The sequence below is a fragment of the Papio anubis genome, chromosome 9 (genome assembly GCF_008728515.1).
Source record: "Papio anubis isolate 15944 chromosome 9, Panubis1.0, whole genome shotgun sequence".
NCBI lineage: Eukaryota > Metazoa > Chordata > Mammalia > Primates > Cercopithecidae > Papio > Papio anubis.
The window spans coordinates 45,187,909-45,215,619 of NC_044984.1; the positions used below are offsets into that span (position 1 = coordinate 45,187,909).

Consider the following 27,711-nt stretch of genomic DNA (forward strand, 5'->3'; position numbering starts at 1 on the left):
TCCCCAGGGGCCTGGAGCCTGCTGAGGATACCCTGAGCCTTGCACCTGCTGAGGAGTGAGAGGGATCCCCTGAGCCTGGGCATGCTGAGGGGTGAGAGGGATCCCCAGGGCCTGGGCCTGCTGAGGGGTGACAGTGATTCCCTGAGCCTGGGCCTGCTGAGGGGTGAGAGGGATCCCCAATTCCTGTGAGCCTGCTGAGGGGTGAGGGAGGGATCCCAATTCCTGGGCCTGCTGAGGGGTGAAAGGGATCCCCAGGGCTGGAGCCTGCTGAGGGGTGACAGTGATTCCCTGAGCCTGGGCCTGCTGGTGAGTGGGATCTGATTCTGAGCCTGCTGAGGGGTGAGAGGATCACAATTCTGAGCCTGCTGAGGGTGAGAAGGATCCCCAATTCCTGAGCCTGCTGAGGGTGGAGGGATCCCTGAGCCTGGGCCTGCTGAGGGTGAGAGGATCCCCTGAGACTGGCCTGCTGGTGAGAGGGATCCCCTGAGACACTGAGCCACCTGCTGAGGGGGGTGAGAGGATCCCCAGGGCCTGGGCTGCTGAGGGGTGAGAGGGATCCCCAATTCCTGAGCCTGCTGAGGGGTGAGAGGATCCCCCAGTCCTGGGCCTGCTGGGGGTGAGAGGGATCCCCAGGGCCTGCTGAGGGGTGAGGAGGGATCCCCAATTCCTGAGCCTGCTGAGGGTAGAGGGATCCCCAATTCCTGAAGACCTGCTGAGGGGTGAGAGGGATCCCCAATTCCTGAGGCAGGGGTAAGAGTGATCCCCAGGGCCTGGGCCTGCTGAGGGAGTGAGAGGATCCCCAGGGCCTGGGCCTGCTGAGGGGTGAGAGGGATCTAATTCCTGAGCCTGCTGAGGGGTGAAGGGATCCCCCAATTCCTGGGCCTGCTGAGGGGGTGAGAAGAGTCCCCAATTCCTGGAGCCTGCTGAGGGTGAGGGAGGGATCCCCAATTCCTGAGCCTGCTGAGGGGTAAGAGTGATCCCAGGGCCTGGGCCTGCTACGAGGGGTGGGGAGGGGATCTGGGGCCTGGGCCTGCTGGGGTGAGGGAGGATCCCCAATTCTGAGCCTGCTGAGGGGTGAGGAGGGATCCCTTGGTGAAAGGATCACAATTCCTGGCCACCTGCTGAGGGGTGAGTGGGATCCCCAGGGCCTGGGCCTGCTGAGGGGTTAGAGTGATCCCCTGAGCCTGGGCCTGCTGAGGTGAGAGGGATCCCCAATTCCTGAGCCTGCTGAGGGGTGAGAGGGATCCCCAGGGCCTGGGCCTGCTGAGGGGGTGAGAGGGATCCCCAATTCCTGAGCCTGCTGAGGGGTGAGAGAGTCCCTGAGCCTGGGCCTGCTGAGGGTGAGAGGGATCCCCTACAATTCCTGAGCCTGCTGAGGGGTGAGAGTGATCCTGAGCCTGGGCTGCTGAGGGGGTAGAGAGGATCCCCAGGGGCCTGGGCCTGCTGAGGGGTGACAGTGATTCCCTGAGCCTGCACCTGCTGAGGGGTGAGAGGGATCCCCTGAGCCTGGGCCTGCTGAGGGGTGAGAGGGATCCCCAGGGCCTGGGCCTGCGCACTGAGGGTGACAGTGATTCCTGAGCCTGGGCCTGCTGGGGGTAGAGAGGATCCCCAATTCCTGGGCCTGCTGAGGTGGAGGATCTCCCCAATTCCTGGGCCTGCTGAGGGGTGAAAGGGATCCCCAGGGCCTGGGCCTGCTGAGGGGTGACAGTGATTCCCTGAGCCTGGGCCTGCTGAGGGGTGAGAGGGATCCCCAATTCCTGAGCCTGCTGAGGGGTGAGAGGGATCCTGAGCCTGGGCCTGCTGAGGGGTGAGAGGATCCCAATTCCTGAGAAGCCTGCTGAGGGGGTGAGAGGGATCCCCTGAGACTGAGCCTGCTGAGGGGTGAGAGGGATCCCCTGAGCCTGGGCCTGCTGAGGGTGAGAGGGATCCCCAATTCCTGGGCCTGCTGAGGGGTGAGAGGGATCCCTGAGCCTGGGCCTGCTGAGGGGTGAGAGGATCCCCAGGGCTGGGCCTGCGGGGGTGACAGTGATTCCCTGAGCCTGGGCCTGCTGAGGGAGGAAAGGATTTAATTCCTGAGCTGCTGAGGGGTAAGAGTGATCCCCAGGGCCTGGAATACTGAGGGGTGAGAGGGATCCCCAATTCCTACAGGCCTGCTGAGGGGTGAGAGGATCCCCAGGGCCTGAGCCTGCTGAGGTGAAGGGATCCCCAATTCCTGAGCCTGCTGAGGGGTGAGAGGGATCCCCAATTCCTGGGCCTGCTGAGGGGTGAGAAGGATCCCCAATTCCTGGGCCTGCTGAGGGGTGAGTGGGATCCCCAGGGCCTGGGCCTGCTGAGGGAGTTAAGTGATCCCTGAGCTGGGCCTGCCTGAGGGGTGAGAGAGGGATCCCCAATTCCTGGGCCTGCTGTGAGGGGTGAGGATCTGGTCCTGGGCTGCTGAGGGGTGGGAAGGGATCCCAGGGCCTGGGCCTGCTGGTGAGGGGTGAAGGATCTCCCCAATTCCTGAGGAGCCTGCTGAGGGGTAAAAGAGGGATCCCCAATTCCTATGGGCCTGCTGAGGGGTGAGAGGAGAGGGATCCCCAATTCCTGAGCCTGCTGAGGGGTAAGAGTGATCCCCAGGGCTGGGCCTGCTGAGGGTGAGAAGGGATCTCCCCAATTCCTGAAGACACTGAGGGGTGAGAGGGATCCCCAGGGCCTGGGCCTGCTGAGGGGTGAGAGGGATCCCCAATTCCTGAGCCTGCTGAGGGGTGAGAGGGATCCCCAGGGCCTGGGCCTGCTGAGGGGTGAGAGGGATCCCCAGGGCCTGAGCCTGCTGAGGGGTGAGAGGGATCCCCAGGGCCTGGGCCTGCTGAGGGGTGACAGTGATCCCCAATTCCTGGGCCTGCTGAGGGGTGAGAGGGATCCCCAGGGCCTGAGCCTGCTGAAGGGTGAGAGGGATCCCTAGTTCCTGGGCCTGCTGAATGGTGAGCATGATCCCCTGAGCCTGGGCCTGCTGAGGGGTGAGCATGATCCCCACTTCCTGGGCCTGCTGAGGTGTGAGATGAATGCATCTAGTGAGAGGCTGTCCAGAAATAGGAAGAGCTCCAGGCGAGGAGGGCTGTGGGGAGTGGGGAGGTGCGATTGATACGGGCTCCTTTTCATCAGGAAGATTCTCTAATGTCTTCAGATTCCTATGAAACTCTTTTCCTTCATATAACCACGGTACATCTTTCAATACACTCTTCCACCTGGGAGATAATGTCATTGGAGTTTGGGTGACCAGTTTTTCTAGCTCTTTAGGTTGTGTTTCCTTCATCTGCATCTGCTCCTTTGTTTTGGTCTGCCTTCTGAGATCCTCTAGCCCCCTCTCAGGCTTCTGCTTTTCCTTCCCTTTCTCCCTTCTCATGTTTGGCCCCAGATGTTTCACTTCCTTCTCAATCTGCCTCATCTGTCCATTCTCCTTTTCCAAGAGCAACCCTTGTGCTTTCATTTTTCGGGTGCCTTCTTCCAGTCGCTGCAGACTTGACTTTGAAAGCTCTTCTTCCTCCTGTCCTCTTTGCTTTTGCTTCTCTTCTCGCTCAGCCTGCTTTGGAGTTGTCTGTTTTTGCTCTTTCTTCCACATCTCTTCTTTCTGCCACTGTTCCTGTTTCTGTTGTTCTTGCTTTCCCTCCTTCATCTGGAGCTGCGCCTTTTTCTCTTCCCAGTTCTCACTTATCTTCTCGTAGTGCTCCTTCAAGAGATTTCTTTCTTCCAGGAACTGCTGTTTGAGACTCATGCCAGACATTTGTTCTTGACCCTCTTGCGAATATTGCCCCCGCCTTTGTTTTTCCGTCTCCTTGTGGTCTTTCTGTACTGCTGAGACTGTTGGAATATCTCTTTCACTTTCTATTTCAGCCAAGATCATTTGCATTAAATTGTTAATTACTGGATCTGTGCTCTCATGTGAGAGGAAGGTGCTGCTTTCAGACTTTGCACTAATTGATGACTTCTGAAAATGCAATCCTGGCATAAATGAGACTACCTTTTTTTGTTTTATAGGTTTCTCTCCAACTCGTTCTTCCTTTTTTATCTCTTTGTATTTTCTCAAGATTTTAGTCACAGTTTCAGCCACTTTTTGGAAATATTCCTCCATTTTTGCCTTTATGATTCCTAATTTTTCAGCTTCTGTTCTTTTTAATAACGCCTCTTCTTTTGGAACAGTCTTTTTGTCAAAAGGCTTTCCTGTGTTATCAATTTTCTGTTTTAGGAAAGCCATTATGGCTTTCTGAAATTCTTCGAGGTTACTCTGTTCACTTTCGCCATCTGGACTTTCTAGAACTCTAGTAGATTCTGAAGTCTCGTTAGCCACTCTTGAGAGTGATTTGACAAGTCGGTGAGACTTGACTTGTTTGGTCAACACTTCCTTCTCTTCAGTTGTTTCTTCTTTGCTTGTGGTAGTTCCTGAAGAGATACGGTGTTTCTTTCCTTTTATTTTTCCTTTCTGTGGCTCAGCGGTATCATCAAACTGGATCATATTGAGTGGCTCCACTAGGCTGCTAATTTCACCTTCGCCCTCTTTGTCCAACGACTCAATGGTGGGTTCCACTTTAAACTCTGCCGCAGTTGGGCGTTTGTCAAATGGAGATTCACGTTTGACCATCCTAAATTGCTCCAACATCATACTTGTTCCACTTTTGCCACCTTGGCTCTTTGTTTCAGTTAAAAAGAGATGTTTTCTTTTTGCTTCAGTGGGTGACTTTGATTTGTCTTCAGGAAAGGATTTCATTTCTTTTCTTTTCTTTTTCAGTGCTTGTAACTCATAGTATTGACTAAGTTTGGCCTCTGAGACTCTCTGTCCACCTTTATTATCACTCAGATTTGGTCCAGAGGTCTCAGATACATGTGCGCCTTTTGTGTGCTTTCTTTTCCATGACTGATACTCGTCAATCTCATCTTCCTGATAGACATCACCTTCCTTCAGTGATACGTTATCTTTAGTGCTATCTTCAGAAATATCTTCAGAAGCAACAGGTTGCTGTTGCAGTTCAGTTAAATCTGGAGTTCTTTCAGCTTGGGCTATATATGAAATACTGGACTCCCATTTTATCCCAGAGTCCTTTGTCTCTTTTCTTTGGACTTCATCTACAATATTTTCAAGGTCCTTGTCTAAAATATTGTCCATATTGTCCTCAATATCACCAACTTTGATAATGGCCCTGGATGACTGTGGAGAAGGTCCAGGTAACACTTTCAAGGTTGATGATGTGGACAATATTGCGTATGTTTGTTCTGTAACAATTTTGGATCGAATAAGTTGTTCACATTTTTCTTCTGCATCATGAAGTTTCTGCTGAAGCATTTCATTTTCGTTACTGAGATCTTGTATTACCTTCAGAGAGAGCTCCTTCTCTGCTTCACTTGTCTCATGTACACACACAGTGGAACTTTGGAAGTTAACACCTTTTAATTCATCATTTAGCATACTCAAAGCTTTAGAAAGGTTTACTATTGTTGATGATATATATTTAATAGCACTGTTTTCCAATGTACTGAACATTGTGGTGCCTATGAGTTCCTGTAGCATACCTTGGATTTCTGAAACCTTTGTATTTGTTGCAAATTGATCACTAATCATCTGATCTGGTCTTAAAGCATGGGCTGTTGAAGGTCGTTTTATAACTCTTTCTTTCCAAGATTTCCATAGAGTACCTCTAGATACTGAAGAAAAAAACATAAAACAGTGAGATTGCATTTTTTTCTTTTGCATTGTGTTCTATCTATGTTTAAACCTAAGGAATTTATCCTAGATTAACTATAACTAATTAAATATAAGATAAAGATAAATCTGAAAACTTTAGCTCTAAAATAAACAGTATTACTTTTAAAGGAATGACTCTTTTCACACAATCACCTAGAACTTTTTCTTTCTTTTTTGTTGAGAGGGGATCTCCTTATTTCTCAAGCTGGAGTGCAGTGGCATGATTACTGCAGCCTCAACTTCCTGGGCTCAAACAATCCTCTCACCTCAGTCTCCCTGCCTGAGTTGCTGGTGTTACAGGTGCAAGCCACAGCGCCTGGCAATCACCTAGAACTTCTACCTCCAGAGTTTAGGACATGAATTCAGCTGTGACCTCAACTTAATTTTAGTTACAAGTTTGGGGTTAGATATAATGTATCTAAGACAAGGCCAGGGCTTGGTGGTTCACACCGGTAATCCCAGCACTTTGGGAGGCCAGGGCAGGCAGATCACCTGAGGTCAGGAGTTCAAGACGAGCCTGGCCAACATGGCGAAACCCTGTCTCTACTGAAAATACAAATATTAGCCGGGGTGGTGGTGCGTGCCTGCAATCCCAGCCACTCAAGAGGCTGAGGCAGGAGAATCGCTTGAACCCAGGAGGCAGAGGTTGCAGTGAGCCAAGATTGCGCCACTGCACTCAAGCCTGGGTGAGAGAGTGAGACTCCGTCTCAAAATACATACATACATACATACGTACATAAAATAAAAGATGTAATTCAAGACAAAACTTTTCTCTGGCTTTGGTTATTCTAGCGCTTTCCATTTTCTTTCTCAGATTCGTGTCTCTCTTTTCTCTTTTTTCTGAATCAAAGCTAGCCTTGGTTCTTTCAAAAGTGTCATAAATCAACAGATAAAAAAGACACACATTTGGCCAGGCACAATGGCTCATGCCTGTAATCCAAGCACTTTGGGAGGCCAAGGCAGGTGGATCACTTGAGGCCAGGAGTTCATGACCAGCCTGGCCAACATGGTGAAAGCCTATCTCTACTAAAAATACAAAAATTAGCCAGGCATGGTGGCAGGTGCCTGTAGTCCCAGCTACTTGGGAGGCTGAGGCAGGAGAATCGCTTGAACCTGAGAAGCAGAGGTTGTGGTGAGCCAAGATCACACCACTGCACTTCAGCCTGGGCAACAGTGAGACACACATTTGAAAAGATTTGAAATCTTTTTTTTCCCAAAAAGCAAAGATAAAACTGGGCAAAACTGCCAAAACAACAATTTTAAGACTTTGAAATTGACCAAAGGTATACAACACATTGAGAAGCATTTATTCACAAAAAACTACTGAACCTCAGTAACAAATGGTGAAAGTTTGCAAACTTGGAGTTGCGTCCATCCTCAACCGCCAGATCCATGGCCTGGAACTTCTACCAGAGTGAGGCAGGCTGTGAGGACTGACAACTCTACTGCCTACGGGGATGATTTGACTTGAGCAAAGCCTGGAAAAACCCATGCCTAGTGGCATCGTCGGCTGAGGCAGGAGAATCGCTTGAACCAAAGAGGCAGACGTTGCAGTGAGCCGAGATCACGCCACTGCATCCAGCCTGGGTGACAGAGTGAGACTGTCTCAAAAGTAAATAAATAAATAAATAAATAAATAAATAAAAATCATACAAAGTATGTTTCCCAATTGCAATGGAATCTACGTATATGTAAGGATTATATATAATGTCATACTAGTTCTCTTATTGAACCCTGAGTGATACGAGTTCTTAGTACAATACTAAAATCATGATTCATAAAAAAAATTGATACACTTATTGTATTTCATCAAAATTAAACATTTTTAGGCTTCAAAAACACCATAAGAAAATGAAAAGACAAGTCATAGGCAGGGAGAAAATACTTGCAAATCACTTGTCTGATAAAGGACTTATATCCAGCCAGGCGTGGTGACTCATGCCTATAATCCCAGAACTTTGGGAGGCTGAGGCAGGAGGATCATTTGAGCTCAGGAGTTTGAGACCAGCCTGGACAATACGATGAGACTCTGTCTCTACAAGAAGTTTTTAAAAATTAGCTGGGTGTGGTAGCACACACCTGTAGTCCCAGCTACTCAGGAGACTGAGGCAGGAGGATCCCTTGAGCCCAGGAACTCCAGGCGGCAGTGTACTATTATTATACCAATGCACCCCAGCTTGGGCAACAGAGCAAGACCCTGTCAAAAAGAAAAAAAAACAAACCCTATATCCAGAAGCTGCAAAGAAACGTTAAAACTCCACCAGGCACGGTGGCTCATGCCTGTAATCCCAGCACTTTGGGAGGCCGAGGAGGGTGGATCACAAGGTCAGGAGTTCAAGACCAGCCTGGCCAAGATGGTGAAACTCCATCTCTTCTAAAAATACAAAAATCAGCCAGGTGTGGTGGCATGCGCCTGTAATCCCAGCTCTCGGGAGGCTGAGGCAGGAGAATCACTTGAAGCCGGGAGGTGGAGGTTGTAGTGAGCTGAGATCATGCCACTGCACTCCAGCCTGGGTGACAGAGTGAGACTCCATATCAAAAAAAAAAAGAAAAAGAAATGTTAAAACTCAATTTTAAAAATGGGCAAGTATTTGAATAGATATTTCACCAAAAAATATATGGAAATGTCTTAATAAGTCTGTGAAACACGCTCAGCATCATTTGCCATTAGGAAAATGCAAACTAAAACCACAGTGAGATACCACTTCACATGTACTAGGATGGCCATAATAAAAAAACAGACAGACAGAGGCCGGGTACCTGTAATCTCAGCCCTTTGGGAGGCAGAGGTGGGTGGATCACCTGAGGTCAGGAGTTTGAGACCAGCCTGACCAACATGGAGAAACCCCATCTCCACTAAACATACAAAATTAGCAGGGCACGGTGGCACATGCTTGTAATCCCAGCTACTCAGGAGGCTGAGGCAGGAGAATCACTTGAACCCAGGAGGCGGAGGTTGCAGTGAGCTGAGATTGCGCCATTGCACTCCAGCCTGGGCAACAAGAGTGAAACTCCATCAAAAAAAAAAAAAAAAAAAGACAGACAATAACAAGTGTTGTTGAGGAAATGGAGAAATTGGAACCTGCATACATTGCTGATAAGAGTGTAAAATGGTACAGTCACTTTGGTAAATAGTTATGAGTTTCTTTAAAAGTTAAACATGGCCGGGCGCGGTGGCTCACGCCTGTAATCCCAGCACTTTGGGAGGCCGAGGCGGGCGGATCACAAGGTCAGGAGATTGAGACCACAGTGAAACCCCGTCTCTACTAAAAATACAAAAAATTAGCCGGGCGCGGTGGTGGGCGCCTGTAGTCCCAGCTACTCAGGAGGCTGAGGCAGGAGAATGGCGTGAACCCGGGAGGCGGAGCTTGCAGTGAGCCGAGATCGCGCCACTGCACTCCAGCCTGGGCGACAGCGTGAGACTCCGTCTCTTCTCCCACATTTCATTTTTCAAAAAAAAGTTAAACATAAACTTACCATATGTCCTAGCAATTCGATTCCTAGCTATCTACCCAAAATAAGTAGGTAAATAATGGCATTATTCATAAAAGCCCCAAAGTGGAAACAATTCAAATGTACATCAACTAGTGAATGGGTAAACAAAATGCGGTATATCCAAACATGTGTAAACTAACAATGAAAAGAAATTACCAAAATGTCCTATAACATGACTGAATTTAGAAAACATTATACTAGTTGAAAGAAAATAAACAGAAAATACTACATATAATATGATTCTGTTTGTGTGAAATATCCAGATAAAACAAATGTAGTATAAAAGAAAATACATTAGTGACTGTCTGGTGCTGCCGATGGGTATAAGGATTGACTATAAATTAGTATGAGGGATTTTTTGGGATAATGGAAATGTTCTAAAATTAGATTGTTGGCCGGGTGCGGTGACTCACACCTGTAATCCCAGCACTTTGGGAGGCCAAGGCTGGTGGATTATTTGAGGTCAGGAGTTTGAAATCAGTCTGGCCAACATGGTAAAACCCCTGTCTCTACTAAAAATACAAAAAAATTAGCCAGGCATGGTGGCAGGTGCCTGTAATCCCAGCTACTCCAGGGGCTGAGGTACAAGAATCGCTTGAACCCAAGAGGCGGAGGTTGCAGTGAGCCAAGATCTCACCACTGCATTCCAGCCTGGGTGACAGAGTGAGACCCTGTCTCCAAAAAAAAAAAAAAAAAAAAAAATTAAAATTAATAAATTTAAATAAAAATAAAATTAGATTGTGGTGATAACTGCATAACTCTGTAAATACACGGAAAATCATTTAATTGTATACTTAACATGTATGCAAATTATGCCTTAATAAAGCTGGGGTTTTTTTGGCCAGGTGCAGTGGCTCATGCCTGTAATTCCAGCATTTTGGAAGGCCGAGTCAGGTGGATAACTTGAGGTCAGGAGTCTGACACTAGCCTGGCCAACATGGTGAAACCCTGTCTCTATTAGAATTCAAAAATTAGCCAGGCGTGGTAGTACATGTCTGTAGTTCCAGCTACTCTGGAGGTGGAGGCAGGAGAATCGCTTGAAACCTGGAGGCAGAGGTTGCATTGAGCTGAGATCAGGCCACTGCACTCCAGCCTGAGTGATAGAGTGAGACTGTCTGGAAAAAAAAAAAAAACTCCATCTACTCCAACTCCAAAATCATAAAGCATGCTTACATATTTTTTTCTTTTGTTTCTTCTTTTCATCAAGGAAAGCTGTACTAAATCTGCTTAGTATCTTGACATTTTTCCCAATAGCTTTTAACGTATCTGGTAACATCTCCATTTGTGCTATCCAGTGGTAGTGTTCATCAACATCCATTAGAGTCATCTCAGACAAAACGGCATCTTGAAGAGAGTTAAAAAAAAATCGTTTTTATGCAGAAAAATAAAAATCTATAGCTACATAGGCTTATAATATTGGGTAACTACTCAATATAGTAAATTGGGGAATATAGGTATCTCACACTTACTGCCATTCTGAGGCTTTTCTCTATGAAGAAATTAAAAAGGAAGAAACTTGGAATAGAAGGCTAAACAGTAAGTCTTAGACATAAATACATTAATCAGGTTAAAAAGTGTCTGGTTTGGTACCTAAAATTATGTGTGTGTGTATGTGTGTGTTTTGTTTTGAGACAGAATCTTGCTCTGTCCAGGCTGGAGTGCAGTGGCGCTATCTCAACTTACTGCAACCTCCGCCTCCCGGGTTCAAGCAATTCTCCTGTCTCAGCCTCCCGAGTAGCTGGGATTACATGCATGTGCCACCATGCCCAGCTAATTTTTGTATTTTTAGTAAAGACGGGGTTTCACCATGTTGGCCAGGCTGGTCTTGAACTCCTGACCTCAGGTGATCCACCCACCTCAGCCTCCCAAAGTGCTGGGATTATAGGCATGAGCCCCCACACCCGGCCTATGTGTATGTGTTTTAATATTGGAGATCTAAGCCCTAATTAACTCATTTGGCAAGTTATCCAGTTTTTTTGTTTTTTTGTTTTTTTTAAGACTGAGTCTCACTCTCACCCAGGTTGGAGTGCAGTGGCGCAATCTCAGCTCAGTGCAACCACTACCTCCCAGGTTCAAGCGATTCTCCTGCCTCAACCTCCCTAGTAGCTGGGACCAGAGGCATGAGCCAGCACGCCCAGCTAATTTTTGAATTTTTAGTAGAGATGGGGTTTCACCATGTTGGCCAGGCTGATCTCAAACTCCTGACCTGGGGTGATCTGCCAGCCTCGGCCTCCCAAAGTGCTGGGATTACCAGCATGAGCCACCGCACCCGGCCATTATCCAGTATTTATAACCCTCGTTGCATGAAATTTCTAGCAACAAAATAAAATTAATTCCCTTGTTTGGTATTCTTAGTTTATTCATTCTTTTTTTTTTTTTGGAAATGGAGTCTCACTCTGTCACCCAGGCTGGAGTACAGTGGCGCGACCTCGGCTCACTGCAACCTCCACCTCCCAGGTTCAAACAATTCTCCTGCCTCAACCTCTATAGTAGCTGGGAATACAAGCACATGCCGCCACACCTGGCTAATTTTTTGTATTTTAGTAGAGACGAGGTTTCACCGTGTTACCCAGGCTGGTCTCGAACTCCTGAGCTCAGGCAATCCACCTGTCTCAGTCTCCCAAAGTGCTAGGATTACAGGCGTGAGCCACCACACCTGACCAGTTTATTCATTGTTTCATTCAACCAGTGTCTACTCTGACGTGTGCTATTCTAGATGCTGTAGATACAACATTAAGTAAAACAAGTTCCCTGACTTCATACTGCTTACCTTCTGGTGAAAGGAGACAGAGAAAAAGTTAATTATATAGATACTAATGCTATAGACAAAAGTAAAGAAATGTAGGCTGGGCGCAGTGGTTCATGCCTGTAATCCCAGCACTTTGGGAGGCCAAGGCAGGTGGATCGTTTGAGGTAGGAGTTCAAGACCAGCCTGGCCAACATGGTGAAACCCTGTCTCTACTAAAAATACAAAAATTAGCTGGGTGTGGTGGTGCATGCCTCTGGTCCCAGCTACTAAGGAGGTTGAGGCAGAAGAATCGCTTGAGCCTGGGAGGCGGGAGTTGCAGTGAGCCGGAATCGCACCACTGCACTCCAGTCTGGGTGACAGAGTGAGACCCTGTCTTGGGGGAGAAAAAAAAAAATAGGTAAAGTGTAAGAAAAAGTGCCAGGTGGTAGGGATTGGGGATGGTCAGAGAACATCTCATTTTAAAGTGGAATTTAAGCAGGGAATGAGCCATGTGTCCATCTGGTGGAAGATGCTCCAGATAAGGGAATAGTATGCATAAAGACACTGCTGGCATGCTTTAAAAAAAAAAGGAGGCCAGCATAGCTGGCGCTTAGTGAACAAGTCTATATTTTTCCTATTTTATTCCTACTGGAATAGAGGATAACCATTCTCTGAATAACCTCCTTAGTCTTTTCTTCTTTAGTCTGATTAATCCTTCAAAATTTACTTATACATTCTCTTCTCTATCTTTTTCATTAACTTTATGGTTTTACTCTGAACCGCTTCTGTAAACTTACTCCATTCTTCCAACCAGACCAGAATGTTGGCAAGAGTCTTTTCTCTAATTTCAAGAGTCTTAGCATAAGTAGCCATTTTCTCAAGAAAATTGGTTCTCTGTTTTTTCTTTTGTTCTGTAAGGGAGACATTCCTTTCAGAGGACGAGGCAAAAACAAGAGTATAGCGAGTCATTATCCGATGCACATTGTTCATTATTTCACTCAGCTGCATATCAATGTCCTGTAAGAATAAGAAGGGGGTATGTATTAATCCTCAGTTTGAAAAGACGCTTTGGTCACCTTCTTCTCAGAATGTCAGCATAGCACTTAAAGCTATCCAATTAAAGTCTTGCTAATTCTAGCTTTATTGTGAGTCTCAAATTTTCCCTCTTAAAAAAAATTCGGCCGGGCGCGGTGGCTCAAGCCTGTAATCCCAGCACTTTGGGAGGCCGAGATGGGCGGATCACGCAGGTCAGGAGATCGAGACCATCCTGGCTAACATGGTGAAAGTCCTCATTTCTACTAAAATACAAAACTAGCCGGGCGCCGTGGGCGCTTGTAGTCCCAGCTACTCGGGAAGGCTGAGGCAGGAGAAGGGCGAACCTGGAGAAGTGAGCTTGCAGTGAGCTGAGATCCGCCACTGCACTCCAGCCTGCCATAGAGCGACTCCGCCTCAAAAAAATTCATTTTTCTGCCCTCATCACCCTAGCAATGCTATAATATAATGGAAAGAACATTGGGTTTGACGCCATATCTGGATCTTAACTCTAGGTCTTTCATTAAAATGACTTTTAATAAATCACAGCATTTCTGAGCTCCCTCTGCAACCTCTGTAAAATGATGGAGATACTAAATACACAGTTGATGTGAAGTGTATAAAATTTGTGAAAATGCTTTATAAACTGTAACCGCTAAAAAGAAAAGAAAAGAAAAGAAAACAGAAAAAAATGCAAGTTGCTTCTTTTTTCCTTTCTTACCTGGAAAACAGTTATCAGAATATGCCTCAAACATACTTTTCTTTCATTATCTCCTTTGCTCAAGAATCCTATCACTTATTAGCTTAGTACATTGAGTATATGGGGAAGAAAAAGAATTTTATCAGCAAATCTCTTTTTTTCATCACTCTATCCTAGAAATTTTTTATGGATGTAATTACCACCTCATATATGGCATTTGGAAATTTGTGAAGTCATTTTTGGTTGTCATAATAATTGTGAGGGTGGACTACTGGCATTTAGTAGAGGGTACTAAGGAATGCTAGCCCATCCTACAGTGCAACGGACAGTATCACACAATGAAGAACTGTCTCAAATCCTGTGTGTCTTTTGAATATCTCACAGGACATTCATGTAGGAAAAAAAAAATCTATTTATAATTATCCAAGCCTAAAACCAAACTCCAAATCTAAACACAGACCAAGATCAGTGTCTCACACCTGTAATCCGAGTGCTTTGGGAGACCAAAGTGGGAGGATCTCTGGAGGCCATGCATTCAAAACCAGCCTGGGTGACAAAGTGAGATCCTCTGCCCTGAAAAAAAAAATTTTTGATCGGTCATGCGGTGGCTCACGCTTCGTAATCCCAGCACTCTGGGAGGCTGAGGTGGGTGGATCACTTGTGGGCAGGAGTTCAAGACCAGCCTGCCAACATGGTGAAATCCCGTCTGTCCTAAAAATACAATAAATGAGCTGGGCATGGTGGAGGATGCCTGTAATTCCAGCTACTCGGGAAGCTGAGGCAGGAGAATGTCTTGAACTCAGGAGGTGAAGGTTGCAGTGAGCCAAGATCTGAGCTGAGCCCAGCCTGGGCAACAAGAGGAAACTCCATCTCAAAAAAAAAAATTAACACAAAGTGTTTTTGCCCAATTTAATGATACACACTGCAATTTCCACAAATACAAATATTATGTAACCTAATAAAAATGTTATTTAAAAATTTCTCCAAGAAATTTCTCATGGAACACCACAGTACCAACAGCAATGCACTAGTGATACACTTTTTTTTTTTTTTTTGAGATCTGAGTCTCATTTCTGTCACCCAGGCTGAGTAAAGTGGTGGGATCCCCAGCTCACTGCAAGCTCCGGCCCTGGGTTTACGCCATTCTCTCGCCTCAGCCCTCCCCGAAGCTGGGACTACAGGCGCCTCGGCCACTCTCGGGTTAAGGTTTTTGTATTTTTTAGTAGAGAGACGGGTTTCACGTGTTAGCTGTGATGGTCTCTGATTTTCTCTGACCTCGTGATCCGCCTGCCTTGGCCTCCCAAAGTGCTGGGATTACAGGCTTGAGCCACCGTACCGCCGATAAGAATATTTAGTGCCAGTACAATAAAGCTGAATTTGTATCAGCCTCCATTTGTATCTTTCATATTTATTTTAATTTTACATATAGATGCAAGCCTCTGTCTACTTCTAGTGAAGTTTGACCTAGGATTTACACACTGAAATGCATGTTATTATAAATTGTTTTCCTTTTACTTATTCTCACACATAGTAATTTTTAAAGTATAGGTAGTTTATGAATATCATTTTACAGCAATAAAAAAATGTTAAAAATATTTTTTAAAGGCATGGTAAATCTGACAGTTAAGACACTGGTTCAGCCCTTCCAACTTTATTATTCTTTCATTTTGGCTTCAGACAAACTGAACTCTCTCTACACTCCTTATAATAAGAGTAAGATGAGTGTGTAGTTCTCTTCCCTTTTGTGGCCATCATCGAAGCCAGGGTGGCCGAAATGAAGTTCAATCCCTTTGTGACTTCCGACCGAAGCAAGAATCACAAAAGGCATTTCAATGCACCTTCCCACATTCGCAGGAAGATTATGTCTTCCCCTCTTTCCAAAGAGCTGAGACAGAAGTACAATGTGCGATCCATGCCCATCCGAAAGGATGATGAAGTTCAGGTTGTATGAGGACACTATAAAGGTCAGCAAATGGGCAAAGTAGTCCAGGTTTACAGGAAGAAATATGTTATCTGCACTGAACGGGTGCAGCGGGAAAAGGCTAATGGCACAACCGTCCATGTGGGCACTTGCCAAAGCAGGGTAGTTCTCACTAGGCTAAAACTGGACAAAGACGGCAAAATGATCCTTGAACAAAAAGCTAAATCTCACCAACTAGGAAAGGAAAAGAGCAAATACAAGGAAGAAACAATTGAGATGCAGGAATAAAGTAATCTTATATACGAGCTTTGATTAAAATTTAAAACCAAAAAAAAGAGTAAGATTTGGATTTTGCCAACCAAATCATCATGCAAAATGAGTATTCTGATGTTAGGTGTATCTGCTGTTACAGCCAATAATAATTTAAGTCAGGAACACAGGAGAGCCAAGGCAAAGTTTGCTAAGCCAAATGATGAAGAATAACATTACAAGCTAACACATAGCACAGTGATCAAGGAAAAAATACTACCAACTCCTCATAAATTCTCCCAGAAAAATGAAGAGGAAAAAATACTTGCCAACTCATCCTTTGAGATCAATGTATACTGAAGACAGACAAAGGCACTACAAGATAAGAAAACTAAATACAAACATGCCCGATGAATATTGATACAGAAAACCTTACCAAAATACTAGCAAACAGAATTCAACAGCACATGAAAAGGATTATACACCATGATCAAGTGAGATTTATTTCTAGAATGCAAGGATGGTTAAATATACGTAAATCAATCAATGCAATGTGCCAAATTAACAGAATGACAGAAAAAAAAACACATATGATCATCACAATTGATTTAGAAAAAGCATTTGACAAAATTTAACACCCTTTCATGATAAAAAAAGAAAAAAATACAAAAGAGGCTGGGCACAGTAGCTCATGCCTGTAACCCCAGCACTTTGAGAGGCCAACACAGAAGTTTCGCTTTAGTCCAGGAGTTCGAGACCAGCCTGAGCAACATGGTGAAACCCTGGCTCCACAAAAAATAAAAAATATCAGCCAGGTATGGTGGCGTGTGCTTATAGTTACAGCTAGTCAGGAGGCTGAGGTGTGAGGATTGCTTGAACCTGGGAAGTCAAGGCTGCAGTGAGCCATGATTGTGCCACTGCACTCCAGCCTTGGTGACAGAGTGAGCCCCTGTCTTAACAAGAACAAAAAACACACACTAAAGAAACTAGAAATAGAAGAAAACTTCTTCAACATAATAAAGGCCATATACGAAAAGCCCACAGATTATAATATACTCAATAGTGAAAGACTGCAAGTTTTTCTCCAAGATTAGGAACAAGGCAAGGAGGCCCACTTTCACCATCTATCTAACCTAGTACTGGAAGTCCTAGACACCACAATTAGGCAAGAAAAAGAAATAAAAGGCACACAATTTAGAAAGGAAAAAGTAAAATTATCTCTGTTCACAGATAACATGATCTTAAATTGTAGAAACCCTACATATGTAGAAAGCTCTATATACGTAGAAAGCCCTAAGGCTTACCCCCTGTGCTCATGTGCACACGCACACGCACACACACACACACACAAACACACTACTAGAACAATAAATTCAGCAAAGTTGCAGGGTAAAAAATACATACAGATCAGTCACATTGCTAACTACACTAACACTGAGCAATATGAAAAAGAAATTAAGAAAACAATGCCATTTATAATAGCATCAAAAATAATAATGTATTTAGAAATTGCAGCTCACACCTGTAATCCCAGCACTTTGAAAGGCCGAGACAGGTGGATCACCTGAGGTTGGGAGTTCAAGACCAGTCTGGCCAACATGGTGAAACCCTGTCTCTACAAAAATACAAAAATTATTCAGGTATGATGGTGGGTGCTTGTAGTCCCAGCTACTTGGGAGGCTGAGGTGGGAGAATCACTTGAACCTGGGAGGCAGAGGTTGCAGTGAGCTGATGTTGTGCCACTGCACTCCAGCCTGGGTAACAGAGAGAGACTCTGTCTCAAAAATAATAATACTGAGAGGCCAAGACAGGTGGATCACTTGAGGTCAGAAGTTCGGGACCAGCCTGGCCAACATGGTGAAACCCCGTCTTTACTAAAAATACAAAAATTAGCCAGCACGGTGGCAGGCACCTGTAATCCCAGCTACTCAGGAGGCTGAGGCAGAAATGCTTGCACCCAGGAGGCGGAGCTTGCAGTGAGCTACGATCGCACCACCGCACTCCAGCCAGGGCAGCAGAGTGCTATTTATTATTATAAATAAATAAATAAAAATTTAAAATAATAATAATAATAAATTTAGAAATAAACTTATCCAAGGAGGTAAAAGACTTGTATACTTGTTGTTTTCACTACAAAATGTTACTGAGAGAAATTAAACACAAGTAAATTGAAAGATATCCCATGTTTATGGATTGGAATATTTAATGCTGTTAAGATGTCAATACTACCTAAACCAATCTACAGATTAATACAACCCCTATCAAAATCCCAATGGCTTTTGTTTTGTTTTGTTTTGTTTTTGCAGCAATAAAAAAATTCATCCTAAAATTTACATGGAATCTCAAGGGACCCTGAATGGCTGAAACAATCTTGAAAAAGAAAAATGAAGTTGGAGATCCCACATTTTCTGATTTCAAACTTATTCCAAAGCTACATTAATCAAAATAATGTGGTACAGGCATAAAGACAGACTTGTAACCTGATAGAATAGAATAGAGAGCGCATAAATAAACACCAAGTTAACAGTATGTGTATAGTACAGTGTATTCATAGCATAAGGTCAGATTATTTTCCAGAAGGTTGCTAAGGCCACCCAATGAGGAAAGGACAGTCTTCTAAAAAAAAAAACACACACACAAATGTTGGTGGGAAAACTGAATATCTACATATGAAAGAATGAAGTTGGATCCTTACCTTATATCATATAAAAATTTTAACTCTAATTTGCCAGTCTGTGTCTTTTAATTGGACCATTTAGTCCATTTACATTTAAGGTTAATATTGTTATGTATGAACTTGATCCTGTCATGGTGATATCAGCTGGTTATTTTGCTCGTTAGTTGAAGACTCATCAGTTTGCTGTATTCAGGAGACCCATCTCACATGCAGAGACACACATAGGCTCAAAATAAAGGGATGGAGGAAGATCTACCAAGCAAATGGAGAACAAAAAAAAGCAGGGGTTGCAATCCTAGTCTCTGATAAAACAGACTTTAAACCATCAAAGATCAAAGGAGACAAGGAAGGCCATTACATAATGGTAAAGGGATCAATTCAACAGGAATAGCTAACTATTCTAAATATATATGCACCCAATACAGGAGCACCCAGATTCATAAAGCAAGTCCTTAGAGACTTACAAAGAGACTTAGACTCCCATACAATAATAATGGGAGACTTCAACACCCCACTGTCAACATAGACAGATCAACGAGACAGAAAGTTAACAAGGATATCCAGGAATTGAACTCAACTCTGCACCAAGGGGACCTAATAGACATCTACAGAACTCTCCACCCCAAATCAACAGAATATACATTCTTCTCAGCACCACATCACACTTATTCCAAAATTGACCACACAGTTGGAAGTAAAGCACTCCTCAGCAAATGTAAAAGAACAGAAATTATAACAAGCTGTCTCTCAGACCACAGTGCAATCAAACTAGAACTCAGGACTAAGAAACTCAATCAAAACCACTTAACTACATGGAAACTGAACAACCTGCTCCTGAATGACTACTGAGTACATAACGAAATGAAGACAGAAATAAAGATGTTCTTTGAAACCAATGAGAACAAAGATACAACTTACCAGAATCTCTGGGACACATTTAAAGCAGTGTGTAGAGGGAAATGTATAGCACTAAATGCCCACAAGAGAAAGCTGGAAAGATCTAAAATTGACACCCTAACATCACAATTAAAAGAACTAGAGAAGCAAGAGCAAACACATTCAAAAGCTAGCAGAAAGCAAGAAATAACTAAGATCAGAGCAGAACTGAAGGAGATAGAGACACAAAAAACCCTCCAAAAAATCAATGAATCCAGGAGCTAGTTTTTTGAAAAGATCAACAAAGTTGATAGACTGCTAGCAAGACTAATAAAGAAGAAAAGAGAGAAGAATCAAATAGACGCAATAAAAAATGATAAAGGGGATATCACCACCGACCCCACAGAAATACAAACTACCATCAGAGAATACTATAAACACTTCTACACAAATAAACTAGAAAACCTAGAAGAAATGGATAATTTCCTGGACACTTACACTCTCCCAAGACTAAACCAGGAAGAAGTTGAATCCCTGAATAGACCAATAGCAGGCTCTGAAATTGAGGCAATCATTAATAGCCTACCAACCAAAAAAAGTCCAGGACCAGACGGATTCACAGCCGAATTCTACCGGAGGTACAAGGAGGAGCTGGGACCATTCCTTCTGAAACCATTCCAATCAATAGAAAAAGAGGGAATCCTCCCTAAATCATTTTATGAGGCCAACATCATCCTGATACCAAAGCCTGGCAGAGACACAACAAAAAAAGATAATTTTAGACCAATATCCCTGATGAACATTGATGCAGAAATCCTCAATAAAATACTAGCAAACCGAATCCAGCAGCACATCAAAAAGCTTATCCACCATGATCAAGTGGGCCTCATCCCTGGGATGCAAGGCTGGTTCAACATACAAAAATCAATAAACGTAATCCAGCATATAAACAGAACCAAAGACAAAAACCACATGATTATCTCAATAGATGCAGAAATGGCCTTTGACAAAATTCAACAGCACTTCATGCTAAAAACTCTCAATAAATTCGGTATTGATGGAACGTATCTCAAAATAATAAGAGCTATTTATGACAAACCCACAGCCAATATCATACTGAATGGGCAAAAACTGGAAGCATTCCCTTTGAAAACCGGCACAAGACAGGGATGCCCTCTCTCACCACTTCTATTCAACATAGTGTTGGAAGTTCTGGCTAGGGCAATCAGGCAAGAGAAAGAAATCAAGGGTATTCAGTTAGGAAAAGAAGAAGTCAAATTGTCCCTGTTTGCAGATGACATGATTGTATATTTAGAAAATCCCATCATCTCAGCCCAAAATCTCCTTAAGCTGATAAGCAACTTCAGCAAAGTCTCAGGATACAAAATTAATGTGCAAAAATCACAAGCATTCTTATACACCAGTAACAGACAGAGAGCCAAATCATGAATGAACTTCCATTCACAATTGCTTCAAAGAGAATAAAATACCTAGCAATCCAACTTACAAAAGATGTAAAGGACATCTTCAAGGAGAACTACAAACCACTGCTCAGTGAAATAAAAGAGGACATGAGGACACAAACAAATGGAAGAACATACCATGTTCATGGATGGGAAGAATTGATATCGTGAAAATGGCCATACTGCCCAAGGTAATTTATAGATTCAATGCCATTCCCATCAAGCTACCAATGACTTTCTTCACAGAATTGGAAAAAACTGCTTTAAAGTTCATATGGAATCAAAAAAGACCCTGCATTGCCAAGACAATCCTAAGTCAAAAGAACAAAGCTGGAGGCATCATGCTACCTGACTTCAAACTATACTACAAGGCTACAGTAACCAAAACAGCATGGTACTGGTACCAAAACAGAGATATAGATCAATAGAACAGAACAGAGTCCTCAGAAATAATACCACACATCTACAGCCATCTGATCTTTGACAAACCTGACAAAAACAAGAAATGGGGAAAGGATTCCCTATTTAATAAATGGTGCTGGGAAAATTGGCTAGCCATAAGTAGAAAGCTGAAACTGGATCCTTTCCTTACTCCTTATACGAAAATTAATTCAAGATGGATTAGAGACTTAAATGTTAGACCTAAAACCATAAAAACCCTAGAAGAAAACCTAGGTAATACCATTCAGGACATAGGCATGGGCAAGGACTTCATGTCTAAAACACCAAAAGCAATGGCAACAAAAGCCAAAATTGACAAATGGGATCTAATTAAACTAAAGAGCTTCTGCACAGCAAAAGAAACTACCATCAGAGTGAACAGGCAACCTACAGAATGGGAGAAAATTTTTGCAATCTACTCATCTGACGAAGGGCTAATATCCAGAACCTACAAAGAACTCAAACAAATTTACGAGAAAAAAACAAACAGCCCCATCAAAAAGTGGGCAAAGGATATGAACAGACATTTCTCAAAAGAAGACATTCATACAGCCCACAGACACATGAAAAAATGCTCGTCATCACTGGCCATCAGAGAAATGCAAATCAAAACCACAATGAGATACCATCTCACACCAGTTAGAATGGCAATCATTAAAAAGTCAGGAAACAACAGGTGCTGGAGAGGATGTGGAGAAATAGGAACACTTTTACACTGTTGGTGGGATTGTAAACTGGTTTAACCATTGTGGAAAACAGTATGGCGATTCCTCAAGGATCTAGAACTAGAAATACCATATGACCCAGCCATCCCATTACTGGGTATATACCCAAAGGATTATAAATCATGCTACTATAAAGACACATGCACATGTATGTTTATTGCGTCACTATTCACAATAGCAAAGTGTTAGAATCAACCCAAATGTCATCAGTGACAGACTGGATTAAGAAAATGTGGCACATATACACCATGGAATACTATGCAGCCATAAAAAAGAATGAGTTCATGTCCTTTGTAGGGACATGGATGCAGCTGGAAACCATCATTCTCAGCAAACTATCACAAGAACAGAAAACCAAACACTGCATGTTCTCACTCATAGGTGGGAATTGAACAATGAGATCACTTGGACTCTGGAAGGGGAAAATCACACACCAGGGCCCATTATGGGGAAGGGGGAGGGGAGAGGGATGGCATTGGGAGTTACACCTGATATAAATGATGAGTTGATTGGTGCTGACGAGTTGATGGGTGCAGCACACCAACATGGCACAAGTATGCATACGTAACAAACCTGCACATTGTGCACATGTACCCTAGAACTTAAAGTATAATAAAAAAAAAATTTAACTCAAAATAGATTAAAGACCTAATAGTTATAAAACACTTAGAAGAAAACATAGGAGAAAGGCTTCATGGCACTGGATTTGGCAATGATTTCTTGGACATGACACAAAATCACATGCAATAAAAGTAAAAATAGATAAATGGGCTGGGCACAGTGGCTCACGCCTGTAATCCCAGCACTTTGGGAAGCTGAGGCAGGCGGATCACAAGGTCAGGAGATCGAGACCATCCTGGCTAACATGGTGAAACCCCGTCTCTACTAAAAATACAAAAAAATTTAGCCAGGCATGGTGGCAGGTGCCTATAGACCCAGCTACTCGGGAGGCTGAGGCAAGAGAATTACTTGAACTTGGGAGGCAGAGGTTGCAGTGAGCTGAGATCCTGCCACTGCACGCCAGCCTGGGCAACAGAGCGAGACTCCATCTCAAAAAAAAAAAAAAAAAGATAAATGAACTGTAACAAAGTTAAAAACATTTGTTTGTCAAAGGACAAAATCAACAGATTGAAAAGTCAACCTAGGAAATGGGAGAAAATATTTGCAAATTGTATATCCAGTAAGGGTTAATATCCACAACATATAAATAATGTGTACAAAATCAATGTCCAAAAAAACCACAAAACCCAAATAGGCTGCACACTGGTGGCTCACCCCTGTAATCCCAGGACTTTGGGAGGCCGAGGTGGGCAGATCAGTTGAAGTCAGGAGTTTGAGATCAGCCTGGCCAACATGGTGAAACCCTGTCCCTACTAAGAATGCAAAAATTAGCCAGGCATGGTGGCACACTCCTGTAATCCCAGCTACTCGGGCGGCTGAGGCATAGGAATCACTTGAGCCTGGGAGGTAGAGGTTGCAGTGAGCTGAGATTATGCCAGTGCACTTCAGCCTAGGCGACAGAGAGACACTCCATACCCCCAAAAAAACAAAAACAAAAACCCAAATAAACCAATTTTAAAATGGGCAAAGGATCCAAAAAAGATATATAAATGGCCCAAAAATATATGAAAATGTGTTCAACATAACTAGTCATTAGGAAAACGTAAATCAAAATCACAATGATATACTAGTTCATACCCGTTAAGATGGCTACTATGAAAAAAACAGAAAATAACAGGTGTGGGTGAGGCTGTGCAAAATTGGAACCCTGTGCACTGCTGGTAGGAATGTAATATTGTGCACCTGCTGTGGAGAAAAGGATGACAATTCCTCCAAATATTAAAAATAGAATCACCTATGATCTAGCAATTGTTCTCTGTGTATACATCCAAAAGAATTATAAGCAGGGTCCCTAAGAAATATTTGTACACTCATGCTCATTAATGTCATTATTCACAATAACCAAGAGGTAGAAGTAACCCAAGTGTCCATTAACAGATAAATGGATAAACAAAATATGGTGTATAATTATATATATACACAATGGAGGCTGGGCACAGTGGCTCATGCCTGTAATCCCGGCACTTTGGGAGGCTGAGGTGGGCGGGTCACTTGAGGTCAGGAGTTTGAGGCCACCCTGGCCAACATGGTGAAACCTCGTGTTGCACTAAAAAACACAAAAATTAACCGGGCATGGTGGTGGGTGCCCGTAATCCCAGCTACTTGGGAGGCTGAGGCAGGAGAATCGTTTGAACCTGGGAGATGTAGGTTACAGTGAGCCAAGATTGTGCCATAGCACTCCAGCCTGAGCAACAGAGGGAGACTTCGTCTCAAAAAGTTTAATGTAATGTAATTTTTTTTTTTTTTTTGAGGCAGAGTCTTACTCTTTTACCCAGGCTAGAGTGCAGTGGCATGATCTCAGCTCACTGCAAACTCTGCCTTCTGGGTTCAAGTGATTCTCCTGCCTTAGCCTCCCGAGTAGCTGGGATTACAGGTGCCCACCACCACGCCCAGCTAATTTTTGCATTTTTTGGTACAGACAGGGTTTCACTATCTTGGCCAGGCTGGTCTGGAACTCCTGACCTCATGATCCACCTGCCTCTGCCTCCCAAAGTGCTGGGACTATAGGCGTGAACCACTGTGCCCGGCCGACTTAATTTAATTTTAAAATATACATAATAGAATGTTATTCAGCCTTAAAATTGAAGGATATTTTGACATGCACTACAATATGGATGAGCCTTGAACATACTATGCTAAGTGAATAAGCCAGTCATAAAAAGACAAATACTTTATGATTCCACTTAAATGAGGCATCTAGAATAGTTGAATTCATAGAAACTAAGTACAGTTGTGGTTTCCAGGGGATAAGGAGAAAGGGAAATGGATGCTGTTGTTTAATGGATACAGAACTTCAGTTTTCAAAGGTGAAATACTTCTGACTTTGGTTGCAAAATAATGTATAGCAATACATATTCACACTTAAAACTATTGTACTATATACTTAAAAATAATTAAGGCAGTAAATTTTATGTATATTTTACCACAATTTTTTTTTTTTTTCTGAGACGGAGTTTCGCTCTTGTTGCCCAGGTTGGAGCACAATGGCATGATCTTGGCTCACTGCAACATCGACCTCCCAGGTTCAAGCGATTATCCTGCCACAGCCTCCCAAGTAGCTGGGATTACAGGCATGCGCCACCACACCCAGTTAATTTTGTATTTTTAGTAGAGACGGGGTTTCACCATGTTGGTCAGGCTGGTCTCAAACTCCTGACCTCAAGTGATCTGCCTGCCTTGGCCTCCCAAAGTGTTGGGATTACAGGAGTGAGCCATCATACCTGGCCCAATTAATTTTTTTTAATTTAAAGAGGAGTAATCAAATGTTAAGTGATGGAAATATTGAAATCAGAAAGAGAGGTGATGCAGTTGTAGCAAATCTAACTTAAGAACACAGGAGACAGGAGACAAAGTTGGCCAAGCTGAGTGATAAAGAATAACATCATAACTAATGCACAGTATGGTGGTTAAAAAATAAATATGCTGGGTGCGGTGGCTCAGGCCCGTAATCCCAGCACTTTGGGAGGCTGAAGCAAGTAGATCATGAGGTCAGGCGTTCGAGACAAGTCTGGGCAACATAGTGAAACCCTGTTTCTACTAAAAATACAAAAAATTAGCCGGGCATGGTGGCACGCACCTGTAATGCCAGCTACTCGGGAGGCTGATGCAGGAGAATTGCTTGAACCTAGGAGGCAGAGGTTGCAGTGAGCCAAGACTGTGCCACTGCATGCCAGCCCGGGTGACAGTGTGAGACTCCGTCTCCAAAAAAAAAAAAAAAAGAAAGAAAGAAAGAATACTAGATAATACGAGGCCAGGCACGGTAGTTCACACTTGTGTAATCCTAGCACTTTGGGAGGCCAAGGCGGGCGAATCACTTGAGGTCAGGAGTTGGAGACCAACCTGCCCAAGATGGTGAAACCCCGTCTCTACTAAAAATACGAAAAATTAGCCAGGTATAGTGGTGGGTGCCTGTAATCCCAGGTATGTGTGAGGCTGAGGCAGAGAATTGCTTGAACCTGGGAGGCGGAGGTTACTGTGAGCCGAGATCGTGCCACTGCACTCCAGCCTCCTGGGTGACAGAGCAAGACTCTGTCTAAAAAAAAAAAAAAAAGAAAAAAAGAAAGAAAGAAATAATACTAGGCTGGGCAGTGGTGGCTCACACCTGTAATTGCAGCACTTTGGGAGGCCGAGGTGGGCGTATCACGAGGTCTAGAATTCAAGACCAGCCTGGTCAACATAGTGAAACCCCGTCTCTACTAAAAATACAAAAATTAGCCGGGTGTGGTGGCATGCACCTGCAGTCCCAGCTACTCGGTAGGCTGAGGCAGGAGAATTGCTCAAACCTGGGAGGCAGAGGTTGCAGTGAGCTGAGACCACACCATTGCACTCCAGCCTGGGTGATAGAGTGAGGCTCCATCTCAAAAAAGTAAAACAAAACAAAAAAAGAAATAATACTAATTGCTCACAAACTTTTCCAAAAAGTTGAAGAGAAAGGAGCAATTCCTAATTCATTCTTTGACGTCAGCATTACCCTGATATTAAAATCAGACAGATGTAAAAGAAGAAAATTACAAACCAATATCCCTCACCTCATGAAAACAGTCACAAAAAATGCTTCATAAGATTTTCAAAAATTCTGGGACAGATAGGTGACCAATAAAATAAAACAGAAAATAGAAACAAACAATATCCTTAAAAAATAGTATCGTGAACAAGTGGGATTTACCGTGGTATGCAAGGCTGATTCAAAATTTGATAATTTCTAAATGTAACTCACTAGGTCTACGGATTAAAGAAGAACAATTTATTGCCTCGGTATACACAGAAAAAGTAGTTGACAAAATTCAACATTCATTCATGATTTCTAAAAGAAGCTCAATAATAAACGAGGACTAGAGGGTAATTTCCTCAACCTGATAAAGACCATTTACAAAACATTTACAGCTAGCATCATACTTAATGGTGAAAGTTTTAAGCGCTCTAAAGGTTCTGTTCTAATCATTTGTACTCAACATTGGATAAATGTCCTAACCAATTCAATAAGGTCAAAAAAAGAAATACAAGAAAATGGATTGGAAAGAAAGAAGCAACATGGTTTCTATTTACGACAAAAAGTTTGTCCATGTAAAAACTTCCAAAGAATTTACCAAAGAGGCCAGGAGCAGCATCTCACACCTGTAAACCCAGCACTTTGGGAGGCCAAGGCTGGCAGGTCACTTGAGTCCAGAAGTTCAGGACCAGACTGGCCAATGTCATGCAACTCTCTCTCTACCAAAAATACAAAAATTAGCCAGGCGTGGTGGCACGTGCCTGTAGTCCCATCTACTTGGGAGGCTGACGCAGGAGAATCGCTTGAACTCGGGAGGCAGAGGTTGCAGTGAGCCAAGATCACTCCACTGCACTCCAGCCTGGGCCACAGAGCGACACTCCATCTCAAAAAAAAAAAAAAAAACAAATAAAATAAAACAAACCAAAAACCATTTATTTACACTAGCAATATACAATTAGAAATTGAAATTTGGCCGAGCATGGTGGCTCATGCCTGTAATCCCAGCACTTTGGGAGGCCGAGGCGTGTGAATCACCTGAGGTCAGGAGTTTGAGACCAGCATGGCCAACATGGTGAAACCCT

General features: G+C 43.6%; 1 protein-coding gene and 1 pseudogene across 1 annotated transcript in view; one reads left to right on the forward strand and one right to left on the reverse strand.

The window, feature by feature from the left end:
- Positions 1-27,711, reverse strand: part of FAM186A (family with sequence similarity 186 member A) — a 73,238-nt gene that overhangs the window by 24,531 nt on the left and 20,996 nt on the right. The window contains 16 exon segments of the mRNA XM_031650459.1: positions 39-303; positions 641-673; positions 710-739; positions 771-834; positions 836-986; positions 1,106-1,203; positions 1,205-1,260; positions 1,441-1,548; positions 1,587-1,766; positions 1,839-1,918; positions 1,921-1,967; positions 2,175-2,339; positions 2,567-2,627; positions 2,665-5,673; positions 10,382-10,552; positions 12,734-12,953. Coding sequence (XP_031506319.1) covers positions 39-303; positions 641-673; positions 710-739; positions 771-834; positions 836-986; positions 1,106-1,203; positions 1,205-1,260; positions 1,441-1,548; positions 1,587-1,766; positions 1,839-1,918; positions 1,921-1,967; positions 2,175-2,339; positions 2,567-2,627; positions 2,665-5,673; positions 10,382-10,552; positions 12,734-12,953 — 4,738 coding nt within the window.
- On the forward strand, positions 14,989-16,466 carry LOC101008186 (annotated as a pseudogene).